The sequence below is a fragment of the Anas acuta genome, chromosome 14 (genome assembly GCF_963932015.1).
Source record: "Anas acuta chromosome 14, bAnaAcu1.1, whole genome shotgun sequence".
Taxonomy (NCBI): Eukaryota; Metazoa; Chordata; class Aves; order Anseriformes; family Anatidae; genus Anas; species Anas acuta.
Window position 1 is genome coordinate 10,644,796 of NC_088992.1, and position 15,238 is coordinate 10,660,033.

At 50.7% G+C, this 15,238-nt stretch overlaps 2 protein-coding genes across 3 annotated transcripts in view; one reads left to right on the forward strand and one right to left on the reverse strand.

The window, feature by feature from the left end:
- BNIP1 (BCL2 interacting protein 1) overlaps positions 1–15,238 on the reverse strand; it is a 112,640-nt gene that overhangs the window by 43,816 nt on the left and 53,586 nt on the right. For both annotated transcript variants that reach the window (XM_068698599.1, XM_068698600.1), the window contains exon 7: positions 1,278–1,373. The gene's annotated coding sequence lies outside the window, so the exon portion shown is untranslated. The remainder of the gene's footprint in view (positions 1–1,277; positions 1,374–15,238) is intronic.
- On the forward strand, positions 3,014–15,010 carry STC2 (stanniocalcin 2). Its single transcript, XM_068698593.1, has 4 exons — positions 3,014–3,385; positions 5,297–5,439; positions 7,882–8,093; positions 11,395–15,010. The coding sequence occupies exons 1-4, from the start codon at positions 3,208–3,210 to the stop codon at positions 11,786–11,788; spliced, it is 927 nt and encodes a 308-aa protein (XP_068554694.1). The 5' UTR covers positions 3,014–3,207; the 3' UTR covers positions 11,789–15,010.

Below are 15,238 nucleotides of genomic sequence, written 5' to 3' on the forward strand. Positions count from 1 at the left end.
TCTCACACAGCATTTCTCAACCTTCGCCGGTCTGAGAAGGCCTTGCAGGGACACAGCCCTGATAATAATCATGAAAGCACCTCTTCTCCCTAAAAACCCCAAACAATTAAACGCTTCCCATTTAAAGGTAGTTGCAAAATGCTTGTGCTCGGTCACATCATGTTTCGATCAAAGCATGAAATGCTATTATAAAGCAATGCCCACATGCGTTAGTCAAAGGGAACTCAAAAGTGTATTTCCAAAAGCGAACGGGCGTTCAAAACTGCTGGAATGCCTGGCCATCCTCTCTGAAGTGTCACTCCTCAAACGTCATCCAACGCCTCGCAACCGGACACCGCTCCGCAGTCAGATGCCTGCATCCACACAAGCTTCCTGCTGCTGGTGCAAATCTGCAGGCTCGGTGCCTTGGTGCCTCAGGATTCGGGCATCCCAAGTGTCCTGGAAACCAGCCCTGACGTCGCTGGGATTGATAACTATCCTATAAAATTATCTGGCACTCCTACTGGCAGTCGATCGTGCTGCCGGAGAGCGAGTCGCACTGCTCTCCAGAAGATGACAAAATTGCTGGAGCATGAATTGTGTCGCACGCGCAAATTTTCTGACAGCCCTCGCTTTTAAAATGCACAGCACCTCGATTTGCTAAGGAAGGGCCGGCTGGGAACAGATCCTCTAACCCCAGGAGCACCCCGAGGGGTGACCTCGGGAGAGAAAGGCAGGGAGAAATCGCACAGCTCCCAGTGCCACCCGCCGAGCAGCAACGTCTGCTGAGCAGAAAGAGATGGGAAACGCTCAACTTGCTGACAGCCGGCAGATTTCTGCACCAAATAGTGACACGAGGGGGTGCTATTTTAGGCACGGTTTTGGTAAGGAGGAGAGATGTGAAAATAACCTTGGATGGAGCAATTAATACAACGTGGGCTGAAGGGGAGGACAAGACGCGCTACAGGCAGCAGGGCTGCTCGGTTCAAAGGACAGACTTTGAGAAATGACGAGCCCCGACTAGAGAAGGCAACCAGAGGGAGGAACCCGGGGTCTGGTGGATGGAGGATGTGTGGAATTCCTTCAAGTCAAAAGGGCAAAGCCCATCCAAAACTGTATCTTTAAAAAGGGGAGAAAGGATTTGCGGGGGATGGCTGCAAGAGGGCATCAGACCTAACACATCAGTGAGAAGACAGAAGAGAGCACAATTTGTGAGGCATGAGGAAAAAAAAGTAAAAATATGTGGTATCTTATATAATACAAACTTTCCGGGTAGGAACAGTGACATTGGCTGTTACCTCCTCTGGCAGAGAGAAGCTGCTGTCCCTCGAATCCTCCTGCCTGTACTCCATCTGTGCTGCTCCTGAGTTCATTCAGCCCCTGGTCTTCGAAAGCTGGAGATGGGAATTGTTAAAGCCGAGTTAGTTGGACCTAGCAAAGGCAATTAAGGAGCAAAATTCTTCAGCAGTACAAACAGCAAGAGAGCAAGGACAAAAGAAGGGCCAAGAGGCACTCGGGCGAGGTAGAAATGAAAACAAACAAACAAACAAGCCAACAAAACCCCTCTCTGTTCCATTAACAGCCCCGACAAAAAGGGCAGAGCCTGTCCCAGGGGCATGGGCACAGCCAGCTCCCCGGAGAGCTGCGCGTCGCCTATTGATAACAGGGAATTTCCACGCGCGCTTGGCACGCCTCTTCGTAATTTCAGCCTCAAAAAGATGTTTAGAAGCCAGACCCTAAAGAGGGGTAAACAAACTCTGCGCAGCTCAGACCCAGCTAAAAAACCTCCCGGCCACAACCGGCCAAGGCCCGGGCTGGCGGTGCTGGCGGGGGTTGGGGGGGGGATGCTTTGGGGGCTGCCAGGAGGAGGCTGGGGGGGGTCGAAACGTGCCTGCTGGTGCTCAGCCATGGTCCTGCGGCGCGGTGTCACGTCCCGCTGAGGAGACCCTTGCTCGGGGAGGTGTGAGTGGATTTCCTCAAGTGCATTTTGACAGCTGTGAGGAAGCGGCGGCAGCGGCAGCGGCAGCTGGAGACATTCCTGGCTGCGACCCCCCCCCCCCCCCGGCGGGACCCCCGGCCCTTCGGGGCCTGCAGGGTCTGATGAAACATCTGATGAGCCTTACAGCGGGGCGAGGGGAGGCCTGCACGCCTCTGTCCCAAAAGCGGGACGCTTCCCATCACCTGCTCCACATTGCCCTGCTCCCCCAGCCCCGGCTCCCAAGGCAGCAGCTCGGGGAGGCCGAGGGGATGCAGCGGGGGGAGGCTGCAGGGGAGATGTCCCCCCCCCCACACTGTGTGTAGGGTGTTGGGGACATTGTGTGTCAGGGACATGGGGTGTCAGGGACATGGGGTGCCGGGACAGGCGGCCCCCCGTAGGTGTGCCCCCCCGGCCTCCCCCCAGGTGCCGGATTTATCCCAGTTCCCCGCAGAGCTCGCAGGGTACAAAAATCCCAGGAAAAAAGGGAGGAGAGGATTTCCAAGAAACTCCGTGCAACAGCCGCTTTGGAGAGGGATTTCATTTATTATTTTTTTTCCTCTTTTTTTTTTTTTTTTTTTAAACTCTTACAACTGAGGCCTCAAGCGCCGCAGGACGGCCGGCTCCGGCCCTTCGGTGCCAACAAACCCAAGTCACCCCCCCCCCCACATACACACACCCCCGGGTCCCCAAACTCTGTGACTTTTTGTCACCTTCAGAAAAAGAACCCCCAAAAATATAAAAAAATAATAATCTCTCAATGCCACCACCACCCCCTGCGGGTGGGTTTGGGGGGAGGGGGGTAGGGGGGCACCTTCTCAACAGCGGGAGGGGACTGGGGGGGGGACTGAAGGAGGCTGAGGGGGGGCTGAGGGAAACTGAGGGAGGCCGGGGGGGGCTGAGGGAGGCTGAGGGGAACCGGGGGGGGCCATAGGGGGGCGGGAGGCTGCAACCTGCCGCCGGGCCGGGGCCGGCCCCCCGGCGGGCGGGCGGAGCGCTCGGCGGCTGCCATTGGCCGCGGCGCGGAGCGACACCTGCTCGGCTCCCTCATGCGAGCGCCAGCGGGGCTCGGCGGGGATATTTGAGGCACCCTCGGGCTCCTCCGCAGCCGCCACTCCGCGCTCGCCGCCGCGCCGGGCACATGCGGGGCGCGGGGCCGCGGCGGGCAGCGCGCTGGGGCCGGGAGGAGGAGGAGGAGGTGGTGGAGGCCAGGAGGAGGAGGTGGAGGAGGAGGAGGGCGGCAAGGCGCCACCATGTGCGAGGGGCTCCGCGGGCACCTCCCGGCCCTGCTATTGCTGCTGCTGGTGCTGGTGGTGGTGGTGTTGGTGCTGCCCGGCCCCGCAGCAGCCGGTGCTGAAGCCACGCACCCTCCGGAGGGGCCGCCCGACAGGACCCCGCCGCAGAAGGGGCGGCTGTCGCTGCAGAACACAGGTACGGAGGGGAAGGGAGAAGGGGGGGGGGGGGGGGAAAGCAAAGCTCGGGGCTGGCAGCCTGCAGCCGGCTCTGCCCCGTGCACGTGGCCCCCGGGCTCAGCACGGAGAAAGTTTTTTTGGTTTTTTTTTTGGAGGGGTGTCTAAAAGCTGCTCCAGCCGGGAGGTGATGCGGGGGGCTCGGGGGGGTCCCCGCCTGTCCCTTTCTCCTTCCCCTCGGTGTCTCTGCCTAGAAAGAGGCAGCCGAGGCGTGCACTTGGCTGGATCGCTGCCCGGCCGTGCACGGAGAGCGCGGGATCCAGGCGCTTCCCTTCCCCCCTCTCCTTCTTTTCTCCCCCCCCTCCTCACCACCTTCTATTATATATATTTTTTTTTCTCCCTTTTAACACTCTCGCTGCTGCGCGACGTGTTTAAACACACACACACACACTCTCACACACACACTCGCAGGAATGCACGAATGCCCCATTAGGGACTGCCACATGTGAATCACGGCACTGTGCAGTTCTCAGCACGCTCGGAGCCAGGACATGTGATCCCGGCGAGGGTTTGCATCCGGATGCCAACACAAGCACTACAGCTGAGCTCCCGGCCCCAAAAAAAGCCCGGCTCCTCGCTTCTGCAGCGCTCCACAAAGAGCTCCATTTTTCCCCCCCCCCTCTCCCCGGTGCGTGTGGCTTCGCTCAGCTCCCCCACCCCTGCCCGACACAATGCAGGAGCAGCCCCAGCACCGGGGACAGACCCCCTAGGACCCTCCTGGACCCCCTCCGGGGCAGGTAGGAAGGAGAAGGGGTGGTGGGGAGAGCCTCTGCCCTCCTAGGGGGGTCACACGAGCCCCGTCGGACTCAGCCTGAACATCCCGGCTCCGTGCCCCTCTGCCTTGCAGCGGGCTGAAATGGGAAAGTTGCTGCAAAGACTTGCAAAATGCCCCGCACGGCAAAGGGGGGGGCTGAAATGTGCTGCGGTCCGCAGGGGGATTAGGCTGGCTCCCAAGAGCGAGCTTTAATTAAAGGTACCACTAGGGCATGGAGCGCAGGCGTTCTTAGCATCCTCAGTCCTGGTCTAAAAGCTGCCCCTGTTTAACTTTATCCCCGGGCTTTTTCAGCAACCACCTTCCCTCTGGCAGCGCTACGACTGTCCCTTTTTTTTTTTTTTAAAGGACCAGAAGCTGTCTTAGTGAGAGTTAGAACTTGGAAAGGAGGGGTTGTACGTAGGTATTAGACAGCATTTTTTTTTCACAGCATTACATAACATCTGTTCGGGCAGAATAAACACGTGTGCTAGGTCCGGTGGATCTCTTTTATGTGCTGTATATAAAAATACCCATTTCGAATTGATTCCTGCATAGGTGAGGACAGAGTCTCAGCTTTATGCAACAATCGGTGCAAAGGACTTTGTTTATCAGTGGGAGTTTTGCTATTAACTTCCTCGACATCGGGACGGGGACACCCGGTAGCCTGCACAGAGCATTGTGCTGTAGCACCAGAAACTAGCTCCAAGTACCAGAAACAACCAATTCTAGCTGGCTGGGACCAGCTCCTCATGGGCTTCTCGTTTTGGCACTTGAATTTGATGGGGTCTTTGTACAAGTCAGACAGCAAAAATCATGCCTGTCCTCTGCTCCTGAGGAATGCGAAAGCATTAGACAGTTCTCAAGTGAAAGAGCTTGACGTAAGCGTAGTGGATTTGGCATTTGCTTCTTGGATATCACTTTCATAGCATAATGCACCCAAGTTTTGGCCTAATTTCTGCAGAAAGTGGGCATGCTGCGGGTACAATAACCGTTGTCACATGTGTTTTTTCTTTCGAACTGATGATGTTAGCAAAACGTCTCTTTCCCTTCCCCCCTACCCACCACCAGCAGCTCCTATGAACAGTTCTTCAAATTAACTGTAATCAATGCTCGTTTTAGCTGAAATCCAGCACTGCCTGGTTAATGCCGGCGATGTGGGATGCGGCGTGTTTGAATGCTTTGAAAACAATTCTTGCGAGATCCGAGGCTTACATGAGATCTGCATGACTTTCCTGCACAACGCTGGAAAATTTGATGCCCAGGTAACACAGTGAAACTTAGCATTTATTTTCTCCTCTTCTGCACATCTGAGAAAAAAGTTACCACTAAGGAGCACATCTGCTTTTGCATGTGACCAGCTTCAATAGAAATCTTTCTGTTGAAGCAAAGGGTCCAGAGTCAAGATCCAAGGCAGCAGCAGTGTGTAAGCTGTGCCAGGAGACAGGTTGTCCCTAGCTGCAGCTCCACGTGGGGACTTGCTCCTACTGCACCCAGGGCAACAATCAGAACAGTAACATAGATGAGCACGGTTCTCAGAAACATTAAATGACTTAAGCTTCTACATCACATTTGTTCAAAACTCATTCTGAAACGCAGCTTGGGCTCCCAAGTTCATGTAGATGTATCAGGAAACGTTTCCCACTGTGTGCTTATTAAAGCTTGGTTCTCCAGACTTGCACACAACCAGTGCAGGCAACCTCCTAAAGCTGCTGCATTCATATGAGCCTTTGGTTCGAGCACTGACATTAAAATACATGACTTCGACGGTATGCGGTATTAAGTTTGTCTCCTTCATTTTCTCCCCAGACCATTTACGCATCATTGAGACATCCTGTTATTATGTCTTGTAAACCTACTCTCCCATTTCAGTGTGGAGGGAAGAGAACATTACGCCGGGCCAGCGGCATTTGGCTTGACCATGCAGTTTACAGAATAACTTGACTAAAAGCACCAGCTCCATGGCACTGCTGGAAGCGTGGTGTAAAGTAGAGCTGTCTCCAGAACTCCGTCCCTTCCGTGAGGGACAGTGGGACCACCTAGCAGGAAACACCTCAAGTGTTTTAGGCTTAAATTCTCAAGGATGTACAAAGGGTCTGGCTGGCTAATCAAACTGCAATTGTTTCTCCTAAAGTCTGGGTATCTGAAAACCTTCAACATCATTTCTAAGTGGCTTCCAGCAAACCCTTATTTTTGCACAATTCTGTCAATGAGCAAAACTGATAAAAGCAGTGAGCCCTGTTGGGAGGGAGGTGTGCCCGTGAAGGTTGAGTGTAGCCCCTGCTGCCTCTTCCACAGGATCCCCAGGTACTGCAGTCAGATTCAGCCCAATTCCCATACAGGCTGTCCCCTTTGCAGTGCACAAGCACCAAACCCCCAGAGCTTTAATTTGGAGGTGACTTCAGCCTCTGCTGTGATGGGGCTTTTCAGGGCTTATCTCTATTACCTACAGTTGTTTCAGGGTGTGTTAAATAACAAGAGTAGCACTGACCATTTTCTGCTCTTCTCTCTCTCTGAAACCTGATAAATGATGTAAGGTTTGGTTTGTATAAGGATTTTCTCTTTATCCTAATTTTCCCACTGTGCTCTGCATGTTCAGTATTGAAGAGAAGGACAGGTATGGTACAGGGAATAGAAGGGGATGATATCTGAAATAGCTCTTTGATCAGCGAGAAGTGTTTCTGGGATGAAACATTTTGGGGACAAAATCTGCTCACAGGTCTGGGTGAATCTTAGTCCACGTCTGTGGAGCTGTGCCCATGTGTTCTGGATAAAGGACAACATGAATTTGGTCTTCTGGAAGCATTTCTGTAAAAGAATCTGGAACAATGAAGAGATGGATGCAGTGCAGCACCTATTGCTCAGCAAAGTAAAGAGAGGCTGAGCAGAGCTGCCAGGCTGTGACACGTGCACCGTGTATGTCTGGCTGCGGGGTCATATAGCAAAGAGGGAAAAGGTAGGGATGATTTTCGATACCCTCTAAGCAGCTGAATGAGGGAATTGCAAATGATCTTTAAAGAGATGCTGCTAAAGCAGCTTTCTTGCAACGTGCATTTTAGCTTCTTGGGTTTATTTATTTTATTTCACTGAGAATTTCTCGCAACAAACAGGCATCAAGACACTAGAATTATTACTAGTGCTGATTTGGGTCCCTTTCTGCCTGAGGAAGCGGTAGTAGCAAAAAACTGATAGCTGGGAAATGGTGCATATGCGTATGTATGCTCTGTAAGGAGTTCACAAACTGATTTTTAAATGGAGAAAAAAAAATAGAGTGAAGGAATGGGTATCTGCTTGTGGTCTTGGAGACCCCAGCCATGGCAGTGTGCCCTTATCCCTTGTGGGAATCTGCTGTGCTACCATCCCAGAGGCAAAGGAAGCCAGTAACTCAAGCACTGAATTATTTCAAGGTGCTTACTCTTTCCCTTTTTCCCTCTTGGGCAGTCTGCTGTTGGGGCAGAGGAAACCTCAAAATATCTGAGGAAGCCCTGTGTGTTCAGCTCCAGTGGAACAGCAAGGCAGCACAACCTGGCGTGAGCTTTAAGGGCAGAGAAACAAAGGGAAGAGGGGAGAAGAAGCCATTAAGTGATCTCCCCAGCAGCCTAATAACCCTTGACGTTGTCCTGCAGAGGAGCAGCTAGCTGGGCATAAATCAGCTGCTGTGCTTAATGGCCAAAAATACAGACCTCCTCCGTTTCTTTTCTTCTCAGGGAAAATCCTTCATTAAAGACGCTCTGAAGTGTAAGGCTCATGCCTTGAGGCATAAATTCAGCTGCATCAGCCGTAAGTGCCCAGCCATTAAAGAGATGGTGTTCCAGTTACAGCGGGAGTGCTACCTGAAGCATGACCTCTGCTCCGCTGCCAAGGAGAACGTCCAGGTCATTGTGGAGATGATTCACTTCAAAGACCTGCTGCAGCATGAGTAAGTGCCTCCGTGCTAGTGCAGTCAGAGGCGTGGGAGCTCCTTCCAGGAGCATGATGGTGCCAATGGGCTGTGCATCTGCCCAAAAGCTGTTTCACCTCCTTCAGGCCTTAAGCACGGCTTGTTTTCCCAGGTACAAGACCAAGGTAATGCTTTTTTCGCAGGGGCCTTGGAAGACGAGCTTGCTTGCAAAGGGCTAGATGTGGCTGAGGAAGGAAATGAAATGGGTTGAACTTGGATCTGGCTGTCTTTTTGGTCCTTAGGCAAACACAGCACTAGTGTCTGATGTTCCGAGAGGCATCTCACAAAGCCTCTTTGCTTTCTGTAGTCAAAGGCACTGCTCACGACCCATTTGTTCAAAGTGACAGCTAGAGGACAAGGGGGAAGATGGTCTTTGCAGAGTTGTCAACGGGATAATTTCTTTTGTAAATACATACTTTCAAATGTCTTCTAGTTAATTGTCCTTGAAGGAGCTGCAGTCCCCCAGGTAATCTCCCATTCATCTTATTCCTTATTTATCTCAGATGCTTTTTAATAAAACATGGAGGTGTGCAAAATGAAGGCACAAGTCAGGTTTTGAGCAGCTCATCCCTCTGCCTGGGAACACAGCTACCCTCCAAGGAATGGCTGAGTCCTAGCAGGAATTGATCAAAGCTGCTCCATGACAGCAACAAGCCAGGCACAAGCTGTTTGTACCAACTCTTTGTGCACAGATGCAAAAATCAGAGCCTGTTTTTCTTGCAGGTGAACATCCCACTCCCAAACAAGGAGGCTGAGCCACAGCCTGGCAGCAGGCTTACTTTAGAGCATCTTCCTACCATGCCCCTTTGCCTTTTTATCCCCAGTGGATATTAGCGCAGAAACCTCAAATCCCAGCAACTGTGATGTTAATTTTTCATAGAATCATTTATTTTTGACTTCTAGCCTTGCATTTTCATTGGTCTCCAGAGGAGCTGGGCTCTAATTCCCTTACTTTATGTTGAAAACTACCTACGAGAGCCAAAAGCTGTAGAATGAGGAGCTGGGTTATCCTTATTTTGCAAACAAGCCAAAACAGGAATGCCCAAAGGCAGCAGCTTATTTCTGGGGAGCTTAAATGGGGGGGCCTCGGTTTGAAGGCACAGGTCATTTAGCTAAGCACCTATATTTTACATGATCTCATTTAGAGCTTCTTAAACTTCATCTTCAGCATCTTGTGGGGCTGGAGCTAAGCTCTCCTGTGTGGGACTCCCCGAATAGAAGCGAGCCAGCCTCCTCCCCTCCCCTAAATTTAGAGGCCATTTCTGAAATTCTTGAACTAAGTAACTTGTTCGAGATCAATAGGCGAGTGTGGCAGAGCTGGAAATAAAATCACGTCTGCTGACTTGCAGCCTTGTGCTCAGTTCAGGTACTATGGTCAGGCCAGCTGAAATGCAGAAAGTAAAACAGCGAAGGAGAAATGGGCCAGTATTAATCCGCAGGGCTCTGGCAGACTTTGAATACCTGAAATATTTGGCAGCTGAGCCACTTTTTAGTCATACCAGCAACCTTTTTCTTCCAAAGATTTTTTGCACAGATTATGCCCGGTTTTAACAACCAATCCCTGTTGTGTTTTTTTTTTCTTCCCCTTTACTTCATATGCATTGTGCTCAATTCTCTGCCATCTTCTATTTTATGATTAAGACAAAACTTAAGAGCATAGAAGCCAATGGCAGCTTTCAGGCTTGTTCTCTGGTTCATTCTTCTGGCTGTTTTCTTGTGATGCGCATTAAGGAGCACGATCAGGGCAGTGAAGCCTCTTCCTGAGGAGTCAGCTGCTGTGGGGGTGTGGGTCAGACCCATTTGTCATGGTGGAAGTGGTGACAGGCCCTGGCAGATCCTTCCCTGGAGCATTCCAAATAGCTTTTTTTTTTTTTTTTAATGACAGAAACAATCCAAACATGGGAAATCTTTTCAGATAGGGGAATAGGTGGCTCTCCAAGATTAGTCATTCAAAATGAGGCTAAGCAGTTGGGCAGAGTAAAATCAGGGTGGTATCTGACACTGATCACAGTCCATTGGATCTCCTCAACTCAGTTCTTGGGAAGAGATTGTTAGACAGGGCTTGTCCACCATCACAGAGCTAGGGGATGGTGGAAGGTGCACCACCACCACCCCATGCATACAACCACGACCATCCCTCCTGCTGAACCCAGGCTTGCCAGCCCCGGGCAGGTCTTGATTTGCAGTTTGCACGGGTCTTACCATCCAAACCTTAAGCATGTTCTTCTGGGCCTGCTGCACCTCCTGCTAACAGCTGAGCACTTGTGTCAATAGACAACATCAATATTGACCCAGAAACCTGCGACCACAGCTATTTTAGAGTTGCTGTCCTCCGTGCCCGTGACAGAGTTGCCGAGCTGTGCTCAGAGGCTGCGTTGTGCTGCGGGGCTGCAGGCGGCTCTCGGCGCTGGGTGGGAAGCAGGAGCAGCATTTGGCCTTGGCTTGTTTGGAGTCCTTGTTCTGCTGGGACAAGGTACATAGTGAAGGCTGCACTTAGCTCTGTAAGGAAAGGAAGAGAACGTTCGGTGCCACCAAAGTGGATTTCCGTGTGTTTCAGCTGCAGTTGGATCACGGGTCCCAGTAGGATCTTGCTTGTGGCAGAGGTCGACACCTGCTGCTCCAGGGAGAGGTGAAGGTGGTGAGAAAAGCCAGAGGACCTCGTACTTGTCTGCCACTCTTCCCAGAGCAGGGGGGAATGCCTGCCTCCTGCAGGCTGGTGGCCAGTGGATGTCTGTATCAGGTGTTCACCTGGAGATAGCAAGCTGCCTTATCAAGCTGATGGCTCCAGAGCTGGCTTCCTTTGTCGTGTCTGCTGACTAATAAAGACAAAGGAGCATGGAAAGAGATAGCGAGAGAAGGTGTGAGATAGCACTTGTTCCATTTCACAGCCCCGTTTGCCAAGCGTGTAGACCTCCTGTCTTCCCCTGCTGGGAATTACAGTTCTCCCAGAGCATCTCCACTGGGTGAACAATCCAGGCAGCCCCGGCACTTGAGTGACTCTGCTCCACAGGATGCTGTCGTGTGCATTTCTTACTCTGATACGGCCAATTAGAGTATAACACATCTCATAGTCAACTTCGGGAGCAGAACTGGTCCCCAAGGTAGTAGATTTCTGACCCCCTGGTGCCCAAGTAAGCAGGTAGTGGGGGACAAATGCTGCTGAACAGTGCTGTAGGAAAGAGGACAGTAAGGCAGAGAGGTCGGTACCCTGGCTGACTGGTAGATAACCCTAATATTTATTTTTTTTTGACTTGCCTCTCACTGTTTCCTTTACCTCCAGGCCGTATGTTGACCTAGTGAATATCCTGCTCACCTGTGGCGAGGAGGTGAAAAAGGCAATAACAAGAAGCGTCCAGGCCCAATGCGAACAGAACTGGGGGAGTCTCTGCTCCATCCTGAGCTTCTGCACCTCAGCCGTGCATGGTGACGCCATCCTGAGCCCCGAGAAGAAGCTGGCTGAAGCTGGCAAAGCCGCTGCTGGCCGCGGGGACATCCTGGCCCACTCCGAGTCCGACCCCAGGGAGAGCTCGCGAGCGTCCAAGGGAGAGAGAGGTACCAAGGGCCACCCGAACGCCCATGCCCGGGTGAAAGCTGGGGCCCACGGTCCCAAAGGGGCACATGGGATCATGGACCGGGCAGACGAACTGTCCGACTTCTCGGACATCCGGAGGTGAAAAAAGGCACCGAGCCCCCGTTACCCCCACCCTCCCCCTCCGCTGGAAGCTTCCTCCGTTGAGTCCATCTTCCCGTCTATGGACATTCCAAAGCATTTCCCATTCAGAGGTCAAGCACAGGGCATTGCAAGATATATGGACCTCAGCACCAGTGTATATAGTAGCAAAGGGAGAGCAGTGGCAATGGGTTATTGATCCAGCAAACTCGACACTTGAGCAGCCACTAAACGTGGCAAAATGTCTCCGACTAAATTCTTTTCCCCCCCCCCCTCTGTTTTGTAACGAAACGGACATCGGCTGAAATTTAGGATCTTGGTTTGGGGTCGTTGGGTTGTTTTGGGGGTTTGTTTGTTTATCTTGGTCCCTCAGCTGGGGAGGAGGTTACGAGGGCTCTGGCAGATTGCATGCGGCCGCTTGTGGCTTAGCACCTCCGAAGGTTTAGGGTGCAGTCTTACAACAGATGGCTGAATTCCAGAGGGATTTGGTTTCTGCCTGTGGCTGACAAGGCAGGAGCTGGAGGCTCTCTGTGACACGCTGGAATGAAATAGCTGTCCTGTCTCTCATACAGGAACCGTGCAGTCTGGAGCTCCACCGCTGTCTGCTGAGTAACTTCTGAGCCATTGTTCCCATCCAGGCAACACTGCCTACCTAGTTCAAGTGCCCCTTATTTGTTTGTGTTTTTTTTTTTTTAACCACTGTGTAACTTAACAGTTGCTTATCCAGTCACTTCAGCATATCCAAGGCCTAGGTAATCAGCTTCCAGACCAAGTAGTTGGACACAACTCCCCTAGTTACAGAGCGTGGTATGGAAGACCCCCAGGAGTATGTTCCCAAACCTCTAACCCTCCCCCCTGCACATTCCCTTCTTACACCTGCCCACCCAGACACAGCTCCTCCACCCTAATGCACAAGCTCAAAAGGATGGCTGTAAGCTCACATGATGAAGGACCCCATACAATTAAGTTCTTCCACAGGGCTTGATCGGAAGCCCATCAGAAATGTCTCTCCTTAGAAGTAACACGGTGTGGTTTGCTGGGATGTGGAGCCCCGCCAGAACCTGCCTGTCAGCTGTGGTTTACCAAAATGCCAAAGATCTGGAGAGGGGGTCGACTTCTTTATTCGTTGTCGTGCAGATAATGACTGCTGGTCTCTGCGGAATGAGTTACTAGAGAGAGAAAGAGTGCCAAGAATTGATTGTCTCTGAGCAGTTTTTAGTGTGAATGAGGTGTTGGGATGCATCTCTCCTCCCCCCTATGCAATTGTAATTCTCAGGTTGCAGCCCTGCAATCCTATATCCCCAGCTATGTTCCTGGAAATGGAGGTGACAGCACCCACGGGGACAGAAGGGTGAGCTCTTCAGCTTCCTCTGGAGGACAAGTGAGTTTTCTTAGAAAGTGGGAATGACACCAAAGATCTGAGCCTTCTTATTTAGAAAGTTTGGGAGGAAAGCTGTGGGGGCAGGAAGGCAGTTTGGCAGAGACAGAACGTACCCGGTGAACCAACGTACGTCTTGTCGCATGGTGGGAAGGAGCTGCACAAACAGAAGAGGCTGTTGGAATTTGGCTACAATTTCCAACTCAGATTTTAGCTACTGCTGAGTGAGCACAGCTCCTAATAGCTATATTCAGGCTTTAATGCGTGTATCCACCCGCAGAATTTCTAGGCGTTACTTTTAATAGAAGTCACGTAGGAAGCAAGAGAGAACCGCTGAGTTGTAGAGGTGCAGCTCCGTGTGATCACCGGGTCTTTAAGGAAATGACCTTGATTCTTCCTGATTTTAGCTAAGTTCTGTGATGTTTTCATTCACCTTAAGTGGGAAGATGTGGGATCAGGCCAAATACCGTAGATACAAAGACCAGTGTGACCCCAAGGAGCAGAGCCCAGGCCGACCTGTTGAGCTGCAGCAGGGCTGTCCCCTGGATGGTGCCCCCAGGATGTCATGGAGGGGTTTGCCAAGGCTGGCTCGTGCTAGCTCTGACAGCCAGCACCTCTGCCCCAAAAACCAAGTGGCTGCTGGTGGTACTATAAGGAAATCTCCAGTGTGCCTCCCGAAGTTCCCTGTGAGCATCCTCTCCCCCTTGGTGGCATATGTCACCGTAAAGAACAAGCTCGAACCAAAAAGACAATCCAAGCATTTCAGCAAAAAAATAAACAACACAAACACGAAACAACTCGCTACCGACATAACGTTCGTGCATCGAACTAAGATCCCTCTCTCTTCAGAGGTCCGATGCATCTATGGGAACCAAACGTATCGATAGGTATATCCTTGAATGTCTCAGTCAACATATCACCTCAGCATGCATACAGTTTTCTTTGTATTCATTTGTTCCGAGGGGAGAAAATTGTATATTCCCCTTGTTCTAGTCAATGACAATTTCTTTTGGGTGGGTGGGCGAGCTGTGGGTGGGAGGGATTTTTTTTTATAAGGCATAACTTTTTTTTTTCCTCTGTGTGTGAAGATTTTATGTGTTCATCTACTGATTCCACATATGCTATTATTGTAAATATTTAACATTTCTATTTATTATAGTGTCTCCATTTAAAAAAAGAACACTGCTGGCTATGATAATTTAAACGTACGTCATGACCTGTGTTGTATATATTCATGCCACTAGTATGTTTTTTATGTTTAAAGCTGCGTAAATATAGTTTTATACAGTTCCATAATGTTATTGACAGCATAAATCATTTATTTATTGTTAAACCTTCTTTCATGTCTAACAAATAGGGTGCGTTTTACCTGAGAGTATTTTATTGTGACATCTACATAGCCTTAATTCTTTATAAAGTTTAAAAAAAGAGAAAAAAAAATGTCCATTTAGATACTGTATGATGCTTTAATTAACATTCCTTATGAACTTGCTGTTCATGAAGGAGGTTTAGCTTCAAAGCCAAGGTATGAATGTTTCCTTTACGCTTTGCATCTGGAATGAGCCTTGTTCTGGAATGAAAATACTGGGAGAAGCAAAATGCTTACTGGAAGAAGATACCAATAAACCCTGGAAAATGCTGTCCTAACTTAAAGTGCTGAACTAAAAGGAAAAAAAAAAAACTGTCCTTAATTCCAAATCTCTGGGAGAAAAACATACTAGTTTTATCTCATGTAGGATTTGCAGCCAAATAAGCTTGTAAAAAAAGAAAATGCATATGGCTTTAGACAAAGCTCTGTACCTTTCACACTATTATTTTCCTTAAACACTAATAAATGTTTTGAATAAGTCTGTGGCTGGGTTTTGTTTAAGCTGGAATTTCAGCCGCCGTGATAAGGGGTAAGAAAAGCCCTTTGAAGCCAGGCCAGGCTCCCGGTAGCAACCAAGGGGGGCAGAGGTGATCTGTCTGGCCGTCCCCACGCCGGGAGCAGCAGCAATGTGCCCTGGCTGGAGCAGGACACGGGGACGGGGCTGTGCCAGCACAGCAAGGCTTTCTAGATGCCGTAACAGCTGATAA

Excerpts from the sequence above, each read along its gene's own strand:
- STC2 (XM_068698593.1), top strand. The coding sequence starts at position 3,208 with ATGTGCGAGGGGCTCCGCGGGCACCTCCCGGCCCTGCTATTGCTGCTG. Across the intron at positions 5,440-7,881 it reads CTGGAAAATTTGATGCCCAG|GGAAAATCCTTCATTAAAGA; the intron begins GTAACACAGTGA and ends TTTTCTTCTCAG. Across the intron at positions 8,094-11,394 it reads AAAGACCTGCTGCAGCATGA|GCCGTATGTTGACCTAGTGA; the intron begins GTAAGTGCCTCC and ends CTTTACCTCCAG.